General features: G+C 43.3%; 2 protein-coding genes across 2 annotated transcripts in view; both read right to left on the bottom strand.

The window, feature by feature from the left end:
* Nucleotides 1–2,772, bottom strand: part of LOC147227563 (protocadherin alpha-C2-like) — a 47,131-nt gene extending 44,359 nt beyond the window's left edge. The window contains exon 1 of the mRNA XM_086158769.1: nt 269–2,772. Within this exon, the coding sequence (XP_086014895.1) occupies nt 269–2,692 (2,424 nt within the window). The 5' untranslated portion in view covers nt 2,693–2,772. The remainder of the gene's footprint in view (nt 1–268) is intronic.
* A 6,736-nt stretch (nt 2,773–9,508) lies between these two features.
* LOC147227562 (protocadherin-10) lies at nt 9,509–16,026 on the bottom strand. Its single transcript, XM_086158766.1, has 4 exons — nt 13,311–16,026; nt 10,888–10,946; nt 10,607–10,734; nt 9,509–10,374 (listed from the first exon to the last, which is right to left on the bottom strand). Exons 1-4 carry the CDS (start codon nt 15,876–15,878, stop codon nt 10,070–10,072), a joined length of 3,060 nt encoding a protein of 1,019 aa, XP_086014892.1. The 5' UTR covers nt 15,879–16,026; the 3' UTR covers nt 9,509–10,069.
* Nucleotides 16,027–25,757: the final 9,731 nt, after the last annotated feature.

Genomic DNA, 25,757 nt, shown 5'->3' with positions numbered 1-25,757 from the left:
ATGGTCATATTGTTGTTGTTGTTACTTATCATAATTAATACTGCGATTATTGTGATCTTTATTCATTTATTTATTTTTTTACAAGTAGAAGTAATGGTAGTCTTGTATTAGTATTAGCATTATTAGAATCGTGGCTGTTGTTGATTCATTATTATTAATGTTTTGATTTTTCAGAAATGGCAATCGGGAAGCTGTGTACAGAAGTGACCACTACAAAAATTACGGGATCATTTTCAAGTATACTTCAATTTATGAACAGTGTATTTACCTGCAGAGTAGAAGCCGCAGAGCCGCTAGTCTCAGTCATTCCTGTGCTCCTTGGTAAACTGGACACAATGTATCTGGAGCCCTTTGGCAGAGGCTGTCTGACCACCATCTTCCCTTTCCTGGTCTCTGCTAGGAACAGACTGTACCAGTAGGCGTCGTTGGACACCAGAGTGGAGTCTGCGATGGTGGAGTTTCTCTCGCTGATCACACTGTTCCTGCAGGAAGGAGCCGCTTTGCTGGACTTGGGTTTCTGACACTTGAGCACGATGGTGACCAGTATGGTGATCAACAGGAGAAAGGACACCGAGCCCAGACCGATGACCAAATACAGGTTCAGGTCTGAGAAGATGTCATATTCCAGAGGCACCTCCGTCAGGTCAGAGTAGGCCTTAACAGCTGTCTCCACTGTGGACAGCTTGATGGTCACTGTGGCAGACAAAGCGGGCTCCCCGTTGTCCTTGGCGACGACAACCATTCTCTGGTGCCGTGGATCTCTGTAACTGAACATCCTCATGGTGCGGATCTCTCCGTTGTATTGATCCAGACTGAACAAGGTGGCGTCGGTCACCTGCAGGAACTGGTAGGTAATCCGAGAGTTGTGCACCGAGTCGGTGTCCAAAGCGATCACCTTGGAAACCAGAGAGCCTTTATCAGTGGATCTGGGGATCTTTTCCTCCACCACTGAGCCGTGCGCACGCCATGGAGACACGATCACTGGAGCGTTGTCGTTCTGGTCCACGATGACGATGTGAACGGTCACATTGCTGCTCAGAGGAGGAGAGCCGGAGTCTCTGGCCTCGATGTGGAAAAGGAACTCCTTCTCAATTTCATAGTCAAAGGTTTTCAGGGCGTAAAGATTGCCGTTCTCTGGATTGATGGAGAACAACATGGACATGGAGGTGTTGGCTATCTCCCTCTCCAGGATAAAATAAACCAGATACTGGTTCTCATGGAGATCAGGGTCAAATGCATCAAGTGAGCTGAGCAAAGCTCCAGGTGCGTTATTCTCCTTCACACGTATCATATAAAATGACTGAGGGAACTGTGGCGCATTGTCATTAATGTCAATAAGATGCACAGTTATTGTCTCATTGTCAGATAAAGGTGGCGTTCCCGCATCTGTCACAATCAAGGTTATGGCATATTCAGGCACAGATTCCCGATCCAAAGCTTTGGACACGATAAGCTTATAATGCATTGGCTGATCTGATGACTCGTTGAGGACAAAGGGCATCTGTTGATGTATGAGCAACTTTACTTTTCCATTATCTCCTGTGTCCCTGTCACTTATTGCCACTAAAGCAATAATGCTTCCCACTGCAATGTCCTCAGGCACTGTGTTTTTAACTGACTGTATTGTAATTTCTGGATGATTATCATTCATATCCATCACATGGACGATCACTTTGCATTGTCCCAATAAAGGAAGCTCCCCGTTATCTCTTGCATCGATGTGCATCTCAAACAGTTTCATGTCTTCATAGTCAATCGTGCCCTTTACAGTTATTTCTCCCGTGCCGGGATTCAGTGAAAAAACCTCTTGTGTTTTTTCCGACGTGTAAAGTGTAAAGGAATAAATAACCTCTGAATTGGAGCCTTCGTCCAGATCTGTCGCGTTAAGCTTCACCACTCTGGTTCCCGTCGGGGCGTTTTCAGTCATGTTAATCTCGTAAATCTGCCGGTCAAAGCGAGGGGCATTGTCGTTTGTATCCTGCACTCTGACAATGATGCTGGCGGTGCCTGAGCGCACTGGATTCCCGCCGTCCACAGCCGTCAGTATTAAATTATGGACAGCATTCACCTCTCTGTCTAACGACTTGGTCAAGACTAAATCGACATACTGAGTTCCGTCACTGCCCGTCTGAATTTCAATCGTGAAATGTTCACTGGCACTGAGCCTGTATGTTTTAATGGTATTAATACCAACATCAGGATCTACTGCATTTGGCATGGTGAATCTCTCTCCCGGTGTTGCTGATTCAAAGACGTCCAGCTCCATTCGATCTCGCCAAAAATGCGGGGCGTTGTCATTAATGTCCGTTATGCCGAGCTCAATGTGAAAGATGCGCAGAGGACTTTCGACAATCACATCGAGCTTTAGGAAACAAGAAATGGTTTTCGAGGGACAAAGGCTCTCCCTGTCCATTCTTTCCACGATGTACAGTTCACCCGTCATTTTGTTGATATCTAAATACTTTTTGTTGTGGAAAATATCAAGCTTTACCTCTTGCTGTGCCAAACCCTCAGTCTGAAGTCCCAAATCCGCAGCCAGGTTTGCCACCACGGAGCCTTTCTCCAGCTCCTCTTCTATGGAGTACGGAGTCACAGATAAAACAATTTGCAGTCCTGCACAGAGGAAAAAGACCCTTGTCCAGAAATGTCTCCATTGGTCAGCTGAACAGACAGAGATAGGTTCTGTCAACATGTTGCCGGAATTTCTATATCGCACAAAAATCAAGTTGTAAAATTTAGAGTTGATCTTAGCTGGAAAAAAAGCGGCTTACACTGTATTCCACAAAGATGACTCAAACAGCAGATTGAATGTGTGTGTGTGATGACGTATTGGACCCAATCAGGCTTTGCAGGTCAACACTGACACCATGTGGCAGCGTCCACACAGGAAACGTGTCAAAACCCATTGTTTTAGTCTATTTCAGCTCAGCTGTGGCACAGTTGAAACATTAGACATATTTCTTGTTTATGTGTATAATTATTTATATGACAGGAACTAATCTGAAGTTTAATCTCCAAAATATTGTGAATTTCACACATTTAAACTATAATTTCTAATATCTTGGTAGAGCACTATTCAAGCTGAGTCAGAAATTCAAAAGGCAAGTAAGATTAGAAGATACTAAAAAAAGAACAAATCATTATCTACCCCATATCTTGTACTCTTGGTCAAAGGAACCTAACCCACCTGTCATGGGCGAGAGGCGGGCTACACCCTGGACCAGGGCGCAAGCCCTAACCACTGCACTGCCGTGCTGCTTTATTTTAATTTATTTTTATTAGTATTTATTTAATACTGTTGTTCACGAAATGCTGACTTCTGCTCTCAGTCTCGTTTTCGCTACTCTTTCCTATAACTTCATTGTATGGCTCATGACAATGTGTAATATTTCGGCCAAAAATATTTTCCCCATTACAACGTTACTTATTTAGCACATTAATAAGAGCATTTACCATTTAAAAAAAAGATAAAATTTCGGAATTGAGGGCAACTTCTTGGGTACTGATAAATGCAAAGGGCAACCAATTTGATACACACTTCTGAAATTACAAATTTACCTTTAATTATTAATTAATTATATGAATTTTTGCGTAGACACTGATCATGTTCATCTTTTCTGATAATAATTATCAACAATGTTTTAACAAGGTAGAACACTGATAAATATCAATATGCACACAAACTGATAAATATCAAAATGCAACACAATATTTATATAAATCTCTGAAAGATGTTTTTTTAAATGATCAGTTATACAAAATTTTTACTAAACACTAACATTTTTTAACAAATTATAAACTATGTTGCACCATGTTTGTACAGATTATCAATTATGGAAAAAAAACAAAAATCAACTTTTAGATTTAACTTAACATATCACCAAAACTACAGTATTTTTAACAAAATTGTCATATCTAACAGTTAACAAACACATTTGTCCCAATTTTTGAATAACTGAATTCAACTTTTTGGGATATTTTACGGGTCTCATGAAAAACAGACTGCAGTTAAAACAAACCTGGCAGGCTTTTTCCACTCGTTGTGCGCTGCCCGGTTAGCATGCTAGCTCGCTACCATGCTAGCACGCTAGCTTGCGTGACATATTCGGTAGCGTCTCTCCACGCCGCTTTGCCGTTGTCACACTCGCCCCGCAAATGAGACACACGCAGGAATATGCCTTAGAAGTAAAATAAGAACTTTTCCCCCCTTTCCCTGTGAAAATTATATGTTTTCTTTCCTTTTTTTACCGTGTCTTTGGGGATAAATCGTCTCCTAACCGACGCTGTGCCCACGCGCTAGTCTCCACGGCAACGGTTGCCGTAGAGACCAGTTAGCTCTAATTTAGTATGAAAGATTTTTTTAATTTTTATTATTTTAATATTGTCAGTTTCAAATTCACACCGATAAATCTAAATAAAAATACTAAATGAAATAATCTAATAAAAAAAAAAAATTGGTAAGTGGCATCATGTTGGTGACCCTGCTCCAAACACACTTGACTCAGGCTTGAGTGTCATGCTCATCTATGGTCGGGAGTAATATGAATATTTTCACAGATTTCATGGTTTGCTACTTCATAGGGATATATGAAAGTAATATATAGATATATAATATATAATAAAATGTCCTTTTTGTAGTTACTGTTTTGCTTTCGCCTTTTCCCTTCAGGGGTTGCCACAGCAAATCAACCTGAAAACGAACAGAAAAATAAAACAAAAATAAAATAAAAAGAACAGTAAAGATTGAAATAAATAAACAAAGGGATATAATTATGATAAAGGGAAATAAAGGGATAATAAAGTTAAAGGGATGTAAAAATATATAAAAAAATAATGTAATGTCTATGCATGTGCATTGACAAGTACATGTATATGATAGCACAGACCCGGGCATTTTACGGCCCGCGGACCACATCCAGCCTGTTTTGTTTTTTTATCCGGCCCGCCAAACTATCTTCTTTGAATATTTTGATAAGTATTGTCAGTCAATATTGAATTTAGAAACTCCTCATTTTTTTTCCTTTTGTTTAATTTTGTTCGGACGATTTCATTCAGAATAATGTCAGTACATTTGTATGATCATTAATGATGTTAAAGTTGAAATAAAATGCCAAAAAATGTAAATATTTAAATTGCAGTTTTCATTTTGTTCAATGTACATAATACCTAGATGGCCCGCACATAAAAATAAAATAAGGAATGTGGCCCGCCAGGAAAAATAATTGCCCACCCCTGTGATAACGTGTAGTAACTTTGTGTATAAGTAGGGGTTGTTGTACACTAAAACATCTATTGCAAGACAATGGAACTATCGCACATTCAGCAAATAATGACCATTATACCACATTTAAAATCCTTATAATTATTGAAATAATGATATAAAATATAAAAATAATGATTATTATCAGTTGTAGCAATAGTGGTAGTAGAAGTAGCAGTTATATAAAAAGAAGACAATTGTCAGCAATAACTACATAATTTAGAATATATTTTGTTTTCCAAGTTTTCCTCCCACAGTCCAAAAACATGCAGGAGGTTAATTGGTAAAAAAAAAATTGAAAAATGGCCGAGATGTGTGAATGAGAGAGTAAATGGTCATTCATCTCTATTTGTGGCCCTGATAATGCCCCAATGACAGCTGAGATAGGCTCCAGCATCCCCTGAGAGCAGGATAAACAGCTGGCAATGGATGGATGGAAAATATCAAGAAATATAATTACATTCATGTCAGTGAATGACACAAAGACGATGACGCATCTGGTCATGTTTCCATTAAAAATGTCAGTGGTCTTGTTCTGCTGTGTCTTGTCTTTATCAAAACCAGATTCTTTATAAAGACAGTGGTATATTACAAAAATGGGTTAACGTTATTCTGGAATGACCGGTGACAATTTCATTATATTCTGAAGGGATTCATTTGGTCGTAATTTGTAATTTTATACGATTTAGTTAAATACTCAATTTCACTTGACAAAATATTCCTCAGTTTGAAAAATTAAAACAAACTAGGAATTTGCGTGACATTTGGAATAAATTATTTCAAACATATGGATGATTTTCTTAAGCCAATGAGTGTCTGCATCTTCTGAGACATCAGCAACTTTATTTTAACACAACATTTTCTCCTCAAGAGAGATCTGCACATTCTGAACAGAGCCTTCATGTCTAAAGAATAACTTTTAACTGACCTGTAGACTCATAGGTCTACATGGGACCTTTAATGAGGCAATAAGACTGTTCAACCTGATGTGTTTTGCATCGCAGCAAAGAGCACGATCATCTCTCTCAGGATATAAATTACCATCTTTGATTTTTTGGTCACTATCATTATTGTCTAAATGATGTATTGCTTTCTAATAGAATAATCCCAAATCAGTAATGAGGTGTTCTTCATCTTGAATTCAGTTGTTTGTCAATCATTAACCCGCAGCATCCCATAATTTGAAGCTTATATCTCGTTGCTCTGAGTAAATCACAATTACGATTCAACAGATGCTCACAAAATTTATTTTCTGGTTCATGATTTCAATGTTGGACAGGAAAATGAAGCACAAATTAAGTGCATCATATATGAATAAATAAGACCAGTCCTCTGCCCAGGCTATGACTGAAGGTGTTGAAAGAATGTTGCAAAAACCAACTTCGGGTATGTCTCATTTTAAGGAAGAGGCAATTCTAACTCAATGGCGACCCCTGCTGGAAAATGTTTGCACAAGCTGATGTTTGACCATTTTTTAAAAATTAATTATGATGCGTGATGTCAGTGATCAGTGTCAGTGATCCGAATTTCTTGTACTGGTGCAGAGTATTTGATTAATCTGAACGCCTTTGTCAGTTAACAAAAACGATAGATAGATAGATAGATAGATAGATAGATAGATAGATAGATAGATAGATAGATAGATAGATAGATAGATAGATAGATAGATAGATAGATAGATAGATAACTTCCATAAGCTCTCCTTCAGTTAGAATCAGAGCAAAACAAATATAATTATTATCTCCATTCCCTTCTTTTGTGTTGGCTAAACCGTTTCTTGTATAATGCAAATTCAAACAGACAAACACCTTGAGATAAATGATGTAAATGTATCATGTTAACAACAGTGACTGTCAGCCAGTCGTCTACTTGGGCGATTCCTACTCAATGATGCCATCTGCTGGACAAATGTAGTATGAAAAGGTTTATTCAATGTACATTTTTATGTTCATTTCTATCTGTAAACTATAACCTGTAAGCAAGTGAGTTCTTATATTTATGATATTATCATTAATCCAGGAGATAAAACAAATAATACATCAACTGTGATATGAAAAAAATGGCAAATTAACTATATAATAATAATAATAATAATAATAATAATAATAATAATAATAATAATAATTTTATTATTATTATTAAAATAATATTTATTATTATTGTTATTATTATTATTATTATTATTATTATCATAGTGATTATGATAGTGACGCTCAGAATATAAATGATATTTAGAATACAATCTATGATATCATAGATGTTGGGAAGTCGTTATCAAAGACAGATATTAAACATCTCTTTTTATTTTTATGATCTAAAAGTATTATCGTTTTTGGCACACATTCAATGACATGTGTATTCATTTTGTGTAGCTACAGTATTTAGAATTTATCAAACTCTATATTATCAACTGATTTGGTGAGGACAAATTACATTTGCTTTGAATTAAGGCACTGTTTATTCATCGTAAGCGTATTCCATTTTGTTATCTTGGATCAATGTTTACACGTGAGGTTAATTTGTGCTCAGAGAGTCTTCTCTGCGTTGGGAATATTGATCACGTGGGAGGCTACACACCGAAAGTGTGGAAAAACTTAACAGTACAGGCTCGGAAGCATCAAATTTCCAACTGCTCTCTGATCGCTAAATGTTTTTTATGTATTTCTACATTATTTAGTTTGACTGTTCATTGTCAGCTATAGATCACTGGCTACTTTGTTTTAATTAAATGAGACGCTTCATCCTGGGTGCCTTCATTTCCCTGATCACTCTCAGCTGATGATGTGCTGCTACAGGGCCATTCATTTCAGACCCTTTCGTACACAGAAAAAAAGCAGGTTTCAATGAATACAACTGTAAAAGTCCAACAGTATCATAACCATAGATCACATTCATCACAAAAGCGACCGATAATCTATCTTAAACACATTCAGTGCAAAGATTAAATCAAAAGTGCTCTTACCGACGGCTGTCATTGAGAGCTTGGGACTAGTTTAAAAAGGTGACACGCACAGACAGACCGAGACACGATCCTACGTGAAACACAGTTCAAAACTAAAAAAATGTGATATTGTGAGGGTGAAAGACGTTTCCAAGAACTTCCTGCACAGCTGGTTTTTGCAAACGCAGACACAATGCGTCATCTGGTGGGACGAGTTGGTACTGCACGTATCAGGAAAAGAACCGGTCAAAACAATTTCAGCACCAAGGCGGTGAACAGCTCCCCTGGCTGATGGGAGTCAAGGTCGAAGTTCTGGATCTGTTTCGTACCGTGGGAGATACCGTGACGTTTAACGTGTTTTATGGATACTTGTCTGTCATTTATGCTCTATCATTCCCATAGCAAAGGCATTGTAAGTTTTAAAATAAAGCGATCGTTATTGGATTGATTTCCAAGTTTAGACACACGAGTGGATTTGATGTGTCTCGGCGTTCTGCTTGATGATACGAAAATAACATTTTTCTCTCTCCGAAGTGGTCCGTGTAGCGGAGTGGGAAAACCAAACAAGTTTATTTTAAGAACAGAGCTCCCTTTCTCACACGTCTGAAAGCCAACCGAACTGACCTAAATACGGCTACCCCTTCATCCGTCTCATTTGCTCACCTTACCCAGGAGAAGGTGAGCCCGCTCCCAACCATGCTCTCTATGGGCTCCCGTTTCCTTTTTACCGCAATAATTTTCAATCCGAGCCACACAACGACCTAATTACCATGCCCCTTTCTGCCCAGTAGCCAGCTTTCATCTCTTGAACAAATTCCCCGAGAAGTAAGATGTAAAAGGGCAGAGAGAGAGAGAAAAGCTACAGGCCCCCTAGCTCACATCCAGGTGTGGCATTTATAACAACTCCCCCACCCCGACCCCCCCGGTGCTTGTATTCATGTTCGTGGTCTTAATTAAAATGATATTTCGAGAGAGGAGGTTCTGTTTGTTCAGTTAATGAACCCAACTATTCTCTGCGGGCAAATGGAAATGCGAGCAGTCCGATTAGCATATGTTAGCATTTTACTATGTTTATTCCTCAACATTGAAAACAGCTTACTGAGGCAAAAAGCTTTTTCTACCCTTGTCGGAGTGGAAGTTTTTTTTTTTTTCTCTCCAAATTAATTGACTTGATTTAATTAAAAATTCATCCAGGAGACATACATCTAAATGCCCTGGACATGTTGATTAAACAACTAGGAGCTTAAGTTCTGTCTGATTCCATCAGGACACACACGTGTTGTCTAAAAACATAAAGGACGAGTATGTGAAAAAAATACTTTATTTTCATACAGTACAGTTCCCCATCTTCATATTGCAGTGAGCATATACACCATTATGATACTTGCAATATTCACATATGCTCTATCTCCAAATAAACATACAAAAAAGGCAAATTTCTCTCATAAAACCTAAAAATATAAATGCAAACAAATGTCTAAAAAAATGAATCAGTGACCTATGACAAATTTCTGATGAACTCCATTTTGATTGTCTAAATTTAACATTAACAACAAATAATAATAATAATAATAATAACAGTGATAATAATAATGATAATAATAATAATAATAATAATAATAATAATAATAATAATAATAATAATAATAATAATAATAATTGGCAGACACATGCATTGAATATGCTTTTAATAGCCATCCAACATAATTTGTCCATATTTTGTTTATCTTCCTCTTGAATTGCCATCAGCTGCAGATCACTTTGATGAGTTATTCATTAAATCATAAAACAAATGGTTTCTTTTTCTGTTCTTCATATGCGGCAGGCTGTCCATCTTACCATCATTCATTCAGAGAGTCGGGGAAAAGTCAGTCACTGTAAAGGTCATTATTTATAATTGCGGCTTCACCCTGGGGAGACATCTGAAGACGTCTCTTCTTGCCAAAGGTGGAGAAGGAGTTGTGGACGTCCAACTCACTTCGCTGGGAAGTTGGCCTCAAGGTGCAGAAGCCCGACGGGGTCCCGGGGATGTAGACATTGTGGTGATAGTCGGGCGGCGGGTGTGGGTGAGGGTGTGTGGGGATGGAGGGCTGCTGCTGCTGGGGTGGAGGAGTGCAGCGAGGAGTCCAAGGACGAGATGGAACGCCACTGGTTGATGGAGACATCTTGTACTCTGTAGTTAAATGAGGAGAAGGATTACGCCTTTTGAGAGCGGCTGGATTGCGCGGCTAAAATGTACTAGCTCTTATACGGCTTCGGGACATTCATTTATGCGTTGCATGCATTTGATAAAGAAAACACAAGATAATTAAGATGAGGGTGCAAAAGGGTGCAGGACCATAGCTGCAGAATGAATATGTTGGATTTTAATCTGTGTAATCCGGACTACATCACGCCTGACGTACCTTTCACGCCTCTCATGTGCGTCCCCCAGGTCCAATACTGTCCGGGTGCCATGGAGGTGACGTAGTTTTCTGGATCTGCGTGAATGGCCTTACGCATGATGGTGCCGTCCATGTTGATAGAATTATAACTTTGGGAGAAAAAAAAAAAAAATCAGGGTGTCATTAAAAAAAAATTGACATATCGTATCATATGTTCACTTCCCTTTTCTGTCGTTAAGCTCGATTCATAAATGCACACTATCTAAACGTGATCGGGTACAATTCTCTGTCAGATATAGCACCTTTTAATCGAGGAATTTTGATTCTTCGTGAGGGTCCAGTCTGTTTTTGGCTGCTTCAGCTGGGGAATTAAAAAACAAAAATACAATTAATGACATCCCATGCATATGAAATCATCGCCGATATTTTGTTGCGCTGTGCAAAGACAACAACCTTTGGACCTATTTAAGGGTCAGTAAGAACTGACAGACGATCCACACGTCCTTGAATCACAAGAGATGCCCGACAAGTGATATGAGCAGCGGTCCATCATCGTGTGTTCGCCCTGAAACAGACATCCAGTCGGACGGATCGTGGCTGCCGCCCTGTGGACGTCGGGTGGAAAGACACTATTTTGAAAGCGGAGGCGGTGTTGCCCTCGGCGACCACTCGCCTGTCACTTAGTTTTGCTTTTATCCTCCGTGGCTCCTTGGGAGGGGTGAGGGCGAGCAAGCCGGGTGATGTTTATTCCGGGTCTGAGTTTCATAGTATGGATTCCACGCTCTATTAATTCACTTAAAGTTACTAACAAGGAGAATGCGATCTAAGCGTATTATTAGAATCAGTATTCAAAATACTCTCCTTGCCAACCACGCTACAAAACCAATTAGTACCCCAGCAGGATGAAACGAAACATGATTTTAATCTTCAAAGCAAAGCGTGCCAGGGAGAAAATTAAGAAAATTACACACGTTATTGTTTTGTGGATTTTATGCATCACTTTACATTAATCTCTGCGCGATGCTCCTCAAGCAAGGTTTTTAATTAAAAGTCTCACGGAGAGTCTTGAAAAGTTTGGCGGTCCTTGAATCCCCCACCCACGCACGCACACATACACTTTGCGCAAAAAAAAAAAAAAAAATGCAAAAACACGCATTGCACGCACGCACGGGTGCATGCAGCCCCGCATCTCTCTCTCTCACTCACTCACACATAGTATGTGTGATGCTCAAGTTGTGTCATTTGTCATTGAGAAGCGTACACGCGCTTCGTGCGGAGTGCCACCGCATGACCTCGAGGACTGGCGCGTGCGCGTGCACGCACGCACGCACGCACACGCGCGCCCAGGGACACCGCCGACTGAATTAGGGAGCCAATTAACTACAGAAAGGACACTTGCTCCTGAAGGAGCGCTGCAAAAAAAAAAAAAAAAATTAAAAAAAATAAAAAATTAAAAAAAATCCCCGTGACCTCCCCGGATCTCCCCTGCGGCCGGAAGTGCACGTGGTAGAGACAGGAAATAGAAAAAAAAAATGTCCTGTCAGTCTGCCTGCCGCCTCCGTCTCCGTCCGCCTCATCACAACAATGAGCAATAAGCACCTATTAACGCTCATGTCAGATGATAAAACACTGGTTTTATTTCCTCTCCTCCTCTTCTTCTTCTTCATCCTCCTCTTCTTCCCCTCCCTGACTAATATGACTTCACGTCTCCCCTCTAAGGTCACATTCAGAGGACGAGTCCGGGTCCAAATCTACAGGCTGGCCACGTCTCAGTCCAGCCGTGTCCTTGCACTTCCCTCCCCGTCCTTCTCCTCACCACCCCCTCCCCCCGTTTCCATTCCCCAACCCCCCCAAAAAAACGACCGTTTGCCATTTTTCATCAATAATGGGCACCCCACCCCCCCCCAACCCTTCTGCACCCCCTCCTCCGTGAGCCACATTGTATACAGTATAATGGTTCGGCCGTGCTAGTGCCCTTGAGGCATCGTTAGAATCTGTCCCATATTGTCAGATCACAATAAAAACCCTCTGCGAACCCGGAGAAAAGAAAAAAAAAATGGCTGAATCCGTTGCAAATTAATTTAACCGCTGTCATTCACCTTATCCATCAAGTATAACCTTGACTTTTGTTGGCACTCATGCACATGTACCCTGGTGGGGTGGGTGGGTGGGTGGGTTAGTGCGTCCCCTCAGGGTTCGGACGCCCCACGATGGACACGTTAATCCCGCAGCAGCCTATTATTTCTTAAAGTGAGCTTAAAGCTTTTTTTTTTTCTCTCTCTCTCTTTCTCTCTCTCTCTCTGTCTGTCTCTGTCTCCACAGCCTCGTCTGAAGTGTTTTCGTGTCGAGGCAGAATTACAGAAAAGGTGACCCCTCCTCCTCCTCTTCCTATCTATCCAACCACTTCACCCACGCGTGTGCGTGAACTCCTCCAAAAGCCTCTTTTTTTTTTTTATTAAAATGTAACCCCGCGTTTTCTCGTTTGATGCGTGGGGGCTGAAAATGAGTTACATTATTGCTTATCATTATTATTATTAGAGGGGTATGAAAAGAGGAGAAGGGGCAAAGGGGGGTGATCGTGGGGTGACCTTCACGCAGGGGAATGTCACGATCTACATTCTCATCGTCGCTTGGGGATATGAAACAGGGAATAGAATAATAGTGTGCGTGTTTGTTTGGTTTTTTTTTTTGCATTTGAAGGGGGGTTATTTGGAATTGGTCGTACCTCGTTGGGGGTCGTCGCCCCGTTGTTCACGGACGCGCTCCGGCTTTGCGCGTTCCACGAGATTTCCACGCTTTTCGCCTCGTTGTTCCTCGGCGCGCTGCCCGGGCTGCACGGCTTCAGGAACATGAAGTCGCTCTTGGCCGACTCGGGGGTCAGACACACTTTGTAACAGTACGACTGCGACGCGGCGCCGTTTCCGGTCGCCTCCATGCAGTTCGTGGGAACCTTCGCCGCGGAGGAGATCTGCAGGTTGAGGTTGGATTTCTTGAACACCTCCGGCGGCGCGTCGGGCTGGAAACCCCCGCAGCAGCAGCAGGCGAGCGGGGGCAGGTCGTACCCGCTCAGGGGCTCCCTGTCCTTGTAGCACTTGACCGCGGCCAGGACGATGATGGCCACCAGGAAGATGAGCGAGATGGTGCTCAGAGATACGATCAAGTAGAGGGCGAGGTTGGACGGCGGCCGCGGGTTCAGAGGCGGATCCCCGAAATCCGACAGCGACTCGGGCACGGCGTCGACCACCGAGAGGACGATGGAGACGGTGGCGGAAAGCGGCGGCTGCCCGTTGTCCTTCACCGAGATCACCAGCCTCTGTCTCGTCACGTCTCTCTCCAGGACCCGGCGGATGGTCCGGATTTCACCCGTGTACAGAGCCACGCTGAACAGCCCCGGATCGGTGGCTTGCAGGAGCTGATAGGACAACCGCGAGTTCTGGCCCGCGTCCGCGTCCAGCGCGGTGATTTTGGTCACCAGATAACCGGCGTCCACGGAGCGCGGCACCACCTCCGCGGCCACGGTGCCGTTTTTGGGCAACGGGGACACGATCACCGGCGCGTTGTCGTTCTGGTCCAACACGAACACGTTGACCGTGACGTTGCTGGCGAGCGGCGGGAAGCCGGCGTCCTGCGCACGGACGACGATCTGAAAGTTTCGAAGTTGCTCGTAGTCGAAGGAGCGCAGCGCGTAAATGTTGCCGTTGTCGGAGTTGATGGACACGTACGTGGACACGGGCATGGCCTGGATCTGACCCTCCACGATCGAGTAGGACAGATAGGCGTTCTGGTTGGCGTCGGGGTCGAACGCCGTCACGGAGCAAATGGACGCCCCCGGGGCGTTGTTCTCGGTCACGTACACCGTGTACGACGGCTGCGAGAAGCGCGGGGGGTTGTCGTTGACGTCCGACACTTGGACCAGGATGGTTTTGCGCGTGGAAAGCGACGGGGAGCCCGAATCGCGGGCGGTGAGCGTGATGTTGTACTCGGACGTCGACTCCCGGTCCAGGACCTCGCTGGTCACCAGCGTGTAGTAGTTTTTAAACGACGTGTGCAGCTGGAAGGGGACGTTCCCGGGAATCTGACAGTCCACGTTGCCGTTCTCGCCCGAGTCGCGATCCGTGACGCTGATCACGGCGATCACGCTGCCCGGCGGCGCGTCCTCCTGGACCGGCGTGGACACGGACGTGAGGATGACCTCCGGCGCGTTGTCGTTCACGTCCAGGATCTCCACCAGCACTTTCCCGTGCACGGCCACCGCCGAGGGCCCCCGGTCTTTCGCCTGCACGTACAGCTCGTACTCGTTCGCCTTCTCGTAGTCCACGACGCCCTTCACGCGGATTTCCCCCGTGTACGGGTCCACGCTGAACAGCTCACGGACCTTGAGAGGAGCGTGTCCGCTGAAGGCGTAGGTCACCTCCCCGTTGGAGCCCTCGTCCAGGTCGGTGGCGTTGAGCTTCAGCACCGGCGTCCCCCTCGGCGCGTTCTCCACCAAACTCGCCTTGTACACGGACCGGTCGAACACGGGCACGTTGTCGTTGGCGTCCAGCACCGTGATCGTGATCACCGCCGTCCCGGAGCGCTCCGGCGACCCGCCGTCGAAAGCCGTCAGGACCATTTCGTGCGTCTTGTCCTGCTCCCGGTCCAGCGGGGTGTCCAGCACCAGCTCGGCGAACTTGCTCCCGTCGTTGCGCGTCTGCACGTTGAGGATGAAGTGCGCGTTGGCGCTCAGCTGGTAGGACCGCAGCGAGTTGGTGCCCACGTCCTGGTCCTGCGCGCTCTCCAGCGGGAACCGGGACCCGGGAGCGGCCGATTCCGTGATGTCGATGTTAAACTCGCTCCACGGGAAAGCGGGAGAGTTGTCGTTCACGTCTAAAATCTCCACTTCCACCCTGTAGAGCTCCAGCGGGTTCTCGATCACGACTTGCAAGTGCAAAAAGCAGTTCGGGCTTCGCTCGCAGAGCTCTTCCCTGTCTATCTTCTCGTTGACGAACAGAATCCCGTTCTCTAGATTCACTTCTAGATATTGCTTCTTGGCACCGGAGACGAGACGGAACCGGCGGGCGGACAGTTTCGCCACGTCCAAGCCCAGGTCCTCGGCGATGTTGCCCACAAACGCGCCGTGCTCCAGCTCCTCGGGGATGGAGTACCGGATCTGCGCCAGCACCAGGTCCACCACACAGGAGCAGAGAAGCAGGCAGATCACAAGCCCGGTGAGCGGCACCCAGCCGCCTCTGGAGCGGCCGCGGTCCATGGCGGCGGCGGCGGCGGCGGCGGCGCGCGTAAAAATCCCCGTCATCTGCCGCGCATTCAGACGAGATGAGAGGGAGAAATAAAAAGAAATCTCTTTCTAGGGGGGAAAACTTTAGGTTGGTGATGGAGAGGGTGGAAGACGCTGAAAGAAGCGCTTGTTTGTCACTCTCTCCGTGGCGCTCCGCGCTCCACGCCGGCGGTGTGTGTGTGTGTGTGAACACGGCGGCTTGCGCTTTGCTTTTCCACCGTCTCAGACACTCGGGAAGGGGGGGCGTGCATGTGCGTGTGCGTGCAGGGGTAGATGGAGGGTGGGGGTGGGGGGGGGGGGGGGGGGTCCTCGCTGCTCCGTATTGGAGGACGCAGACGCGAAGTGCGACTCTAATTACTGTAGACGTTTAACCCTTGCGCATCCCGTGTCTGTTCCTGTGACCCATTAAAGAGGCGAGAAGACGCGGGTTTGACACCAGACGTCAGAATCAGATTTTGGATTAGGGGTCAAAGCTGCATTGTGGGTGTCGTTTTCTAGGCTGCATTAAGATAGATTAAGACAGATGACTTTTCCTGGTGAAATCAAAACGGCGCCTTAGAAGGCCAGAATGTTGGCCGCTGCCACGATCCGTTATTTGGACATTTCCATCTCCCTTCAAGCGTCAGCTTTTTCCTTTTGAAATAAAGACAATAAACAAATAAAAATAAAAAAAATGGAAATAAAACCCAGTTTCATGAATGACAGTGTTCCGGTTGTTTGTCTCTACATGGGGCCCTACAATCCAGGTAGATCACGAATGAATGAATGAATGAATGAATGAATGAATACCTGAATGAATGAATGACTGAATGAATGAATGAATGAATGAACACAGATCCTGCGTCAAATGATCCGGAGGCCTACGGACTCCTGGGATTTCACGCTGCTTTTCTGATGAGAGCCCTTTGAATAAGTGCGATAAACAGCCCCAGTCATCAATCATCACACACTAAATGTTGTTATGCAAAAGCCAGCTTCCTTGCTAAGCTATGCTATGCTATGCTATGGAGCCCGGGCGATTAGCGCAGTCAAGAGCGCCGGCTTTACTTGAACAAATACGCATTACAATTCTCCAATTCACCAAAGTAGGCCCGAACACGTATCAACATAATCAACGTAAAAGCGTCGACATAAAGCCGTAATCATACTTGTCGCTAATCATCTCTAATCAGGTATTATATTTGGGATTAGAGGAATATCCCATAGGTGATGTGTTTACGGTTTACATAGGAGAACATGAGATCAAGACTGAGCTCTTCGGTTTCTCGGATTAAAAGTGCCAGTTATAATTATAATCAGCAAATCGGAGTTTGTTCGGCTCTGATATTTTCCCAAGTCTGCAAACTAGACAACCAATGAGCCATAGAGACGGGAGGGGAGGGTGAAGGCGACAGCAAAGAAAGCCTTTGTGGATTTGGGGGTCTCTCCATGACTGACACGACTCGCATCCTAATGTGAAAACGGTGGGTCGAGGTCTCTTCTTGAGACTGATGATGTAGCCTTGCTCCAGGCAGCTCCGAGCTTGTTAGCTCATAAAAAGGAGGAGAGGGAGGAGGAGGGGGTGGAGAGAGAGGAGAGAGAGAGAGAGAGACGTAGGAGAAAGACACAAAAATAACCTGATACATGTTCTGAAAGGAGGTTTCGAGGACTATACTGGTGTTACCCACGCTATTTAATATATACCTTATCATTTATACACCATATACCAGGCCGGGAGAGTGACTCCCGCTGCGATATTGGGCTCATCTGGGATATTCGGAGTAAAGTTTGTCCCAATAAACCCGAAATCAGTGACGGTATCAAGTTGTGTGTAACCCAACTCAGTCGTGGTCCAAAAAGAGGCGATATTTAAAGCGGTCTCGTATGAGACAACGACAACAACGCCAATAACAACTCCGTGTTTCCTGTCATTTAGGCCCGTTCCTTCCACCCATCCGGTCGTAGAAGTTGCCTCCGACCTATCCCTCCATCCAGACCCCGAAATGTAACACCCTCCCCTTTCAGGAAAAAAAACTAAAATCCCCAGGTTTAAATAAGCAGAAAACGCAATCTGCTTGCAGACTTAACCTCAAGCAGATGGTTAAGCTTCTCCAGAAATGATTACATTTCTGAAAAAGGGAAAAAAAAAAAAACACACCAACACCAGTCCCATTGCTTTCCGCTTCTTTTTAATTAACGGAGTGAAGGATTAGTGCGCAGCTATCCGGGATCAACCGTTCTCCGACGGAAGAATACAAATGTTTTGTGATAAATAATCCCAAAGCACTCCGACTGCCGGTCCCTCGGTGCCTGTTACATTAACATGCATTACACGGAGAATTAAGCCGGTCTCATCCGCCTCTATCGCCTCTCTCACCCCATTGTCCGACAGGAAGACAGCCATTACTTTCTCTGAACTACCGCTCCACAGGCACCTGACCGTGACCTGTTACTCCGCTGCGTAAATTGTGCCACATCATTAAAAGGTGGCGCTGAGAGGAGGAAGGCGAACGATTCTGCATATCTTCGTGTGCTACCTTGAAAAGCGACACTCTTTATCTATTTTTTTTTTATATATTTTATTCAAGGCTGCAAAGTGTAGGCCGCTTGCAGTTTGTCAAGCTGCTCCGGGACGACGATGGAAAAGTACATAAACGAGGTTTTAGCGCCCTCTAGTGGCCACAACTGGAAAACATAAACGAAGGACTGAAGGCAGGCATGTCCAAAGAAAATATACTGCTCAAAAAACACCAAAATATCACATACTAGATCTGAATGAATGAAATTATTTTATTAAATACTTTGTTCTTGACAAGGCTGAATGTGCCGACAACAAAATCACACAAAAATGATCCATGGAAATCAAGTGTATGAACCCATGGAGGTCCGGATTTGGAGTCACACTTCAAATGAAAGTGTAAAAACACACAACAGGCTGATCCAACATTGATGTAATGTCCTTAAAACAAGTCAAAATGAATCAGGGTTGCTTTCTAAGTGGATAGTTTGATTTCACAGAAGTGTGGTTGACTTGGAGTTACACTGTGTTGTTTCCCTTTGTTTTTTTGAGCAGTATGTATTCAGTAACGTTGAACTTTCAGGAGTTTACGACTCTTTCCGAAGCTTTCTTTACATGCTGCTATCCAGAAAGATAGATATTTATGACGATGCGGTGTGCACAGAATGTCCCGAGCATCAGGTAGCGCTGAACAAAATTGCGACAACTGTCAAAATACCGACTTCAGTCAATCCCAGAAGGCATTTGAAACCTGCTTTCTCTGTGATAGTTTTAGTTCTTTACAAATTATATTGCAAGTGAGTAGGAATGACTGTGCACCCAAGTGACCAAGTTATTGACTTTTATATCATTTAGTAAGAGGTATCCTCACAAGCTGCTCAGTCATCGTAGCATTTATGAAACCACAAAAGCTAGGATTGTGACTGTCTCAAACTGCGAGGGATTCATCCAAAAAGTATCCAAAGCAACACGTAGCATGATGGGATCATGATCTCATCTCAAAACGTTTCAAAACTGCATGCGAAGAATCACTAGACTCTTTCAAGGAAGTGGGTTCTTATTGTCCCAATTTTAGTTGACCATGTTCCAAATTCTATTTCTGATCTCAGACTGCCATCTACTGGACAGAATTTGGCCCAACAACAACTGCTGCAGCCACAGCAGGACTGCATGCTGCGAGTGCACAGTAAATATGTTTCCCCTCAACATGTCTGATTTGATAACATCTGTGGCTGGCTACATAAATATAACCAATTATCCCTGCACTTGGTTATTTTTTTTTAATGACAAAGTCACTAAAAAGCCATAGAGGCAGATTCTCCGGGCAAACTTCAAAACAGAACACCGCCGGTTTCACACATGCCATATAAGTAATACTGCTTATAGAATTAAGAGATGTAAAATGGTTGTTGTTGGTAACATCCATTGGTTGCTGCCTTTTTATCTATGTATTTATTCCTTTATTTGAGATGCAGCATGGCATCGGACAGTCCCCAATGACGCAGCTGTGTCTGACGGGGGACTGAAAGGCGATAACATTATCCCTGGTGTGAAGATTAGTTTCTTTGTTTCCTTGTTTCTTTGTTTCTTTGTTTCTTCCAGGCCTTCTTTCTGTTTTAATTAAAATATTGCTATTTATAGATGGGTATGGTATGTGTAAAAAAGGCTTTGCTAACTAGTAGCTAAAATTATTATTATTATTATTATTATTATTATTAGAAAGAGATCGAGCTAGAGTGGTATTTTTCTATTTATCAGTAATATTTATATATGTATTTATTTGTTCTGAAGGTTGCAGGCAGACTGTCAGGTCTTGAGATACTTAAATCACAATACTACATTATATTATACAATATTATATTTTTTCATTTATTCATATATCATTTTATAAATTTATTTTATTTTGTATTTCATACTATTTTCCCATATTCATATATATTATTTCAATGTTATACACAATATTATTCACAGTATTATAATAATAATACTACTAATAATAATACTAATTATTATTATTATTATTATTATTATTATTATTTTTATTGTCATCATCATCATCATCATTATTATTATTTTCCTAAACAGATAGAGCTAGAAAATGTTTTTATTTATTTGGATTTTTTAATTTATATATTTATTCATTCTGAAAGTTGCAGGCAGGCTGTCACGTCTTTGGATACTTAATTCACAATATCATATGATACAATATTATATTGTTTCATTTATTCATATATAATTTTATAATTTTATTTTATATTATATTTGATATTATTTTCCTATATTCATATATATTAATTCATTGTCATACACAATATTATTCACAGTATTGTTATTATTGTTGTTGTTATCATCAGCAGCAGTATCATCATCATTATTATTATTATCATTTTCATAAACAGATAAAGCAAGAAACCATATTTGTTTATTTCGAAAATTTATTTTTGTATTTATTTATTACAAAAGTTGCAGATGTCAGGTCTTCAGGTACCTAATTCAAAGGCCTCAGACTTCTATGCCATTTGTTGCTTTGTGCAAAATTAAGTGTTTTAAGGCGTCTGTCTTTGTCTGCATGTTCCATTGACTGAAAGATGGACCGGCAAAGAAACCTGAGGGACCTCGAGTCATATCCATAGTGAGCCCGCAACTGTTTTTTCTCGGCATGAGTTATATTATGCTGACACAAAGATTCCACTAGAAGGAGCTACAGACCAAGAAATGCAGAGTGAAGGCACAGTTTCTGTCTTCTAGTCACAGACATTCATTATCCACACAAGTTGCTTGATGTGTGTGTGTCTCATCATTGAATAACGTGGGTCCCTTTGGTCGTTTTCGTGAAGCAGATAAACGCACAGGTTCAAGGCGGATTCACACATTTGTGTGAAAATAACGCGACAATAACAGGTGAACCCGGTCTGCACGTTCCACCTGCGATGAGTCCCAACGCTGATCTTTCCCCCAGTCTGTCCCCTTCATGGGCAAATTTGAAGATGAAATAAACATCACAGAGGGAACGGCGACTTAAGTCCAGCGACGGGATACAAGAAGAGACGATTGAAACTTTCGACGTGAATAGGAGCATGGGAAAGACTCACGGTAGCAGAACAAGTGGCAAAGTGAAAGGAAAATGAAGACCGGGGACGGGGGGTAGACGAGAGGGAGGAAAAAGAGGGAAAGAGAGAGAATAGAGGATTTCGTGCACATGTTCCTCAGCTGTGTAAACTGAAGGTCTCTGCTGCTTCTCGGATTCCCCCAAAGAAGGGTGATATTTATAGGAGGCTGGCAGTGGCAGTGAACGGACCCTAGCTGTCACACCCACTAATATTATTATTATACTTTATATGTGCAAAAAATGGAAAATGTCAGCAACCTGAGAGGCCTACAGAGACAGCGTGTGTGTGTGTGTGTGTGTATGCGGTGTGTCTCGCTGCTGGTTAGCGAGTGTGTCCTCAACATGTGTGTATCTATCCTCATGTTCGTGAGAAAGCGTCTGTCGGTAAGACCGTAGCCGCTTGGAACCGGGCAAAGTGGAGAAGACAGAATTAGAGAAAGAACAGACAAACAGGGAGAGGTTGGCACCATCCAATGGGGTGTATCCTGATCTACTGAACTTATTAAAGCTGTCAGAATTGGAGGGAGAATGAAAAGAAAGAAAGCGAGAGAAAGAGTGGCGGTGCAGGACTAGACAGACACAGACATGAGCACATATTCTCGCTCTAGATTATATGATTCCCGCACGTTGCAGACGTGTTGAAACAGACACGCACGCACACGGGTTTCTCGTTCACGGTGTAACAGATGCAAACTCGGGCGCGCATGCAGAAACACAAACAGCCCGATAGACATAACACACGTGCACGCACATGCACACATGCTGGGAAGTGAACACATTCCAGAGGGAACAGGTGGGAGTGGTGATAGCGATCTATCGGGATAGCTTTGATCCGCCTTAATCCCCTGTCACCATTGGTGAAATAAGCTAGATGAATCAGAAAGTTTTCCAATTAATATCATTGCATGCACACACACACACACACACACGCACACGCACATGCACGCACGCATGCAAACACTTCCTGGCAAAGTTGATTCATACATAGACCGTGCGTCACATTATATGTGGAAGTTCGAAGTATTTTGAAACGCGTTCCGAGTTATGCAACAACGGCAGAAACAGGACGCTGCCGTTCGTTCGGTTCGGTGGCAGAAGTTAAATCTGACACGGTCACTTTCGAGCGAAGCTCGGCGGATTCGGGCTGAGCTGCACCTGAAGCCTAACACTTTCGAGAGGTTTCGAGGGAGACGGATCGGAATTAAATGTCTTACAGCGATGAAATGTCACTACGGTTATATCAGTGCTCATGGAAAAACAATGTTTTTGGAGATTTTTTTTTTACGATGATCACCGGGAAGATTTAAGAGTGGTAAGAAAAACACGAGGAAGGAAAGTAGGAAGAGAAAGAGGAGACAGAGAGGAGACAGGCACATGGCCCTGGCATGAATGCAGTGTTTGCTGACAATAGAAGTCAAAGCTCAAGTGCGCGCGTGTTTGTGTGTGTGTGTGTGTGTGTGTGTGTGTGTGTATTATTAGGTGAGTGCCAAGCCTGATGTGAGAGCAGAGAACCCCTGCCTCAGGGGCCACAAAGGCTGATTGACAAGCTACATGAGTGTGCTTGTGTAACCCTGTCCTGGCCAAATTATCATTATCACATGGCTTCCTTTTGTGCCTCCTCTCCGCCCATCCTGACCTTTACTTTCCTTCTTCGTCAGGGTTCATCGTTCTCGTTTCACAAGCAGCCCCTCGTCCTTTAATTCTCCATTTCCTACGGGTTTACGGAGAGGAAGGTGTTTATTAATGACCCCCCCCTCCCTCCCCCCTATCAATTAGCTACTCGAAAGCGTCAAAAAACTCATGAATGGACTTCTGTCCGTGAACAGGTTTGCACATAAACACGTCGGTCAGTTCACAGAGTGTGCTGCATGGCTAAAACATGAGTGGGGAGGGGAAAAAAAAAAAAAACCCAAATTGTGACGGAAACTGTCAAATTATTCATTTCCCTCCTTTTTATGTTTTCCTTGTGCTGACTGTACACCCCTCCCTCTCCCCAGTCTCCTTTCACTCTCAATCTTTCCCTCTTGCACATTCCACTCTGTTTTGCATATCTCTGACCCCCCTTTGCACTATACCTCACCACTTATTTAAAAAAAAAAAAAAAAAAAAAAAAAATCTCCTTCCCTCTCTCATACTTTCTTTTTCTTTTTCTCTCTCCACCTCATTCCCACCCTCCCCTCGCTACCTGACATTGTGGCCCGATGCCCAATGAGTCACACCTCTGGTAAAATCATCAGAGATGGAGGGAGGGAGCGGGGCGAAAAAGAAAGAAATTGTCAGGGAGAGAGAAAAAGCAGGAGAGTATGACAGAGAGAAAAATATAGAAAATAAAATGGGAGGAGGGAAACATAGGGAGGCAGAAAGAGAGAGCCTCGGGGGGAGAGAAAGGAGCATAGAGTGCATTTAACTTTTTGACTCCAGTAGTCAGCGTGCGCTTGTCAGCAACAGTTAGCCTGTAGACAACAACACTTTCCACACACACACAAAGACGTGCATCAGTATACAAACATTGTCATACATTACATTGTGCATAATCCCACCTGCACACACACACACACACACACGTAGATACAGCAATCAGACATGCAAACAAATTACTGTAGAGTGTGGCTGCGGCTCTGCCGCTCCACATCAGCCTCCCCCACCCTCTCCGGCCGTTGCCATTGGATACCACACAAACACTCCCTGTTGGGCAACACTGGGAGTCAGTAGAGGACGTGCATAGGTCAGACGCCTCCCCAAGCGCTGCGAGTTTAAAAGCGGTTGTATACACTTGAACATGAGTTTGTGCATATTGTGCATGCGCTTCCAATGTGACTGACACTTTTCTACATACAACCCCCGACAGAAAACAAAAAAAAAAAAAAGGGGAGTATTACACATTTCCGAGACGTTCTCCGCTCGGCGAAGGTGAACGTAGGAGTCTGTCTGATGTAAAGATTCGATTTCAACGTTGACATTGTTCGAAAACTGAGAGGTGGAAAAAAAAAAAAAAAAAAAAAGGGAAAGAAATAAAAGTGGCAACAAGATGTGGAATCTGATACAACGTTTGACTTTTCTGATTAGAAAATGGGAAAATAATGGCTGCCTGGGCCGGTATTACGTACTAGACTTATTCTTTTTTTTTTGTCCTCTGGGTTTTATCTCATATTTACAAATATCCTTGAAATGCAACCTTCGGTTCACCCATGATAGCTGGAAATTTCGCTCGACGTTTTAAAGGAATCGCTGCCTCCCGAGCGGAGGATGCTCATGCGTGACACATGTCTCTATATTCTCTATATATCATAAACAGATACATTTCTGGATGTGTGCATGCGCATGTTGACGAAGAAATAAAACCAATAAATTTTCCCATCAACAATCAAGATCCTTGGCTTATCATCATGCGTCCAGATGGCAGAGAACCAAGTTTTTTTAATGTTTCCTTTATCTTGGATTTTACACCAAGGGATCACTTTTGATATTCGGGAAACCGAAAGGCTACAGCTGAAGACTCTTTAGTACCTCCACAAATGGCACAATCTATTCAGCTTTGATGGGGTCAATCCTGACTGAAGCCCCAGGCTTAGGAAGCGGAACAACCTTCTGCCCATAGTTGTAATGTTTTTAAAGCCATATCAGCCAGCCACAAAGCTCCTTTTGCCCTTTGTACAGAACACACCAGACAAAACCTTGGAAGCCATCCACTGCAAAGCACATTCCCAAAGTATTTCTTTTTTCTTCTTTTTACAAGTGTGGGATGGGGTCGAACAACAATTACGGTAAAATGTGACTAATATGTCACAGACATACTGGTGTGTTTTTTTTCTGACCTACTCTTTTTTTTTTTTTTTTTTTTTTTCTTTTTTCCATCCATCCTCTTCTCTCCTCTTTCCTTCTTTCCCTTTCACTTCAAAACCCTGTAATTGCAAACAAAAGCGCTGACTCTTCTCCAGCTGAAACAATGATAATGGAGAGAAGTAAGTGTGTGCGCGCGTGTGTCTTCATCAAAGCGGCGTTGACGTTGATGGGTGTAAAGAAATGTGTGGAGGACAGAGGGGATTAACACAATCTGGGCATGAAGCCCCACAACTGAGAGAGCGGTGTGTGTGTGTGTGTGTGTGTGAGACCGTCTTGATAGCAACGATCCAACACACAGCTGCTCTCTGAGCTTGGCGTTTAAATGAGGCAAGCAGACACTTGGAGCAAATGAATTACAGACAGAGGCAGTGACAACACACACCGGCAGATTGAGGAGATTTCGAACTTAAGGGAAGGTTTACCTGCTTTTCAAAAGAGGCGTCTTCAA

The sequence above is a fragment of the Fistularia commersonii genome, chromosome 13 (assembly GCF_037954325.1).
Source record: "Fistularia commersonii isolate RoL2024-O1a breed Wild chromosome 13, RoL_Fcom_v1.0, whole genome shotgun sequence".
In the NCBI taxonomy this organism is placed as follows: Eukaryota; Metazoa; Chordata; class Actinopteri; order Syngnathiformes; family Fistulariidae; genus Fistularia; species Fistularia commersonii.
The sequence above is the reverse complement of the archived record's forward strand: the minus strand, read 5'-3'. Positions and strand labels throughout refer to the sequence as shown.

Coding starts and splice junctions, on each gene's coding strand:
- LOC147227562 (XM_086158766.1), bottom strand. CDS start 15,878: ATGACGGGGATTTTTACGCGCGCCGCCGCCGCCGCCGCCGCCGCCATG. Junction 10,947..13,310: donor GGGCGACGACCCCCAACGAG/GTACGACCAATT, acceptor TTAATTCCCCAG/CTGAAGCAGCCAAAAACAGA. Junction 10,375..10,606: donor GCACATGAGAGGCGTGAAAG/GTACGTCAGGCG, acceptor ATTTAACTACAG/AGTACAAGATGTCTCCATCA.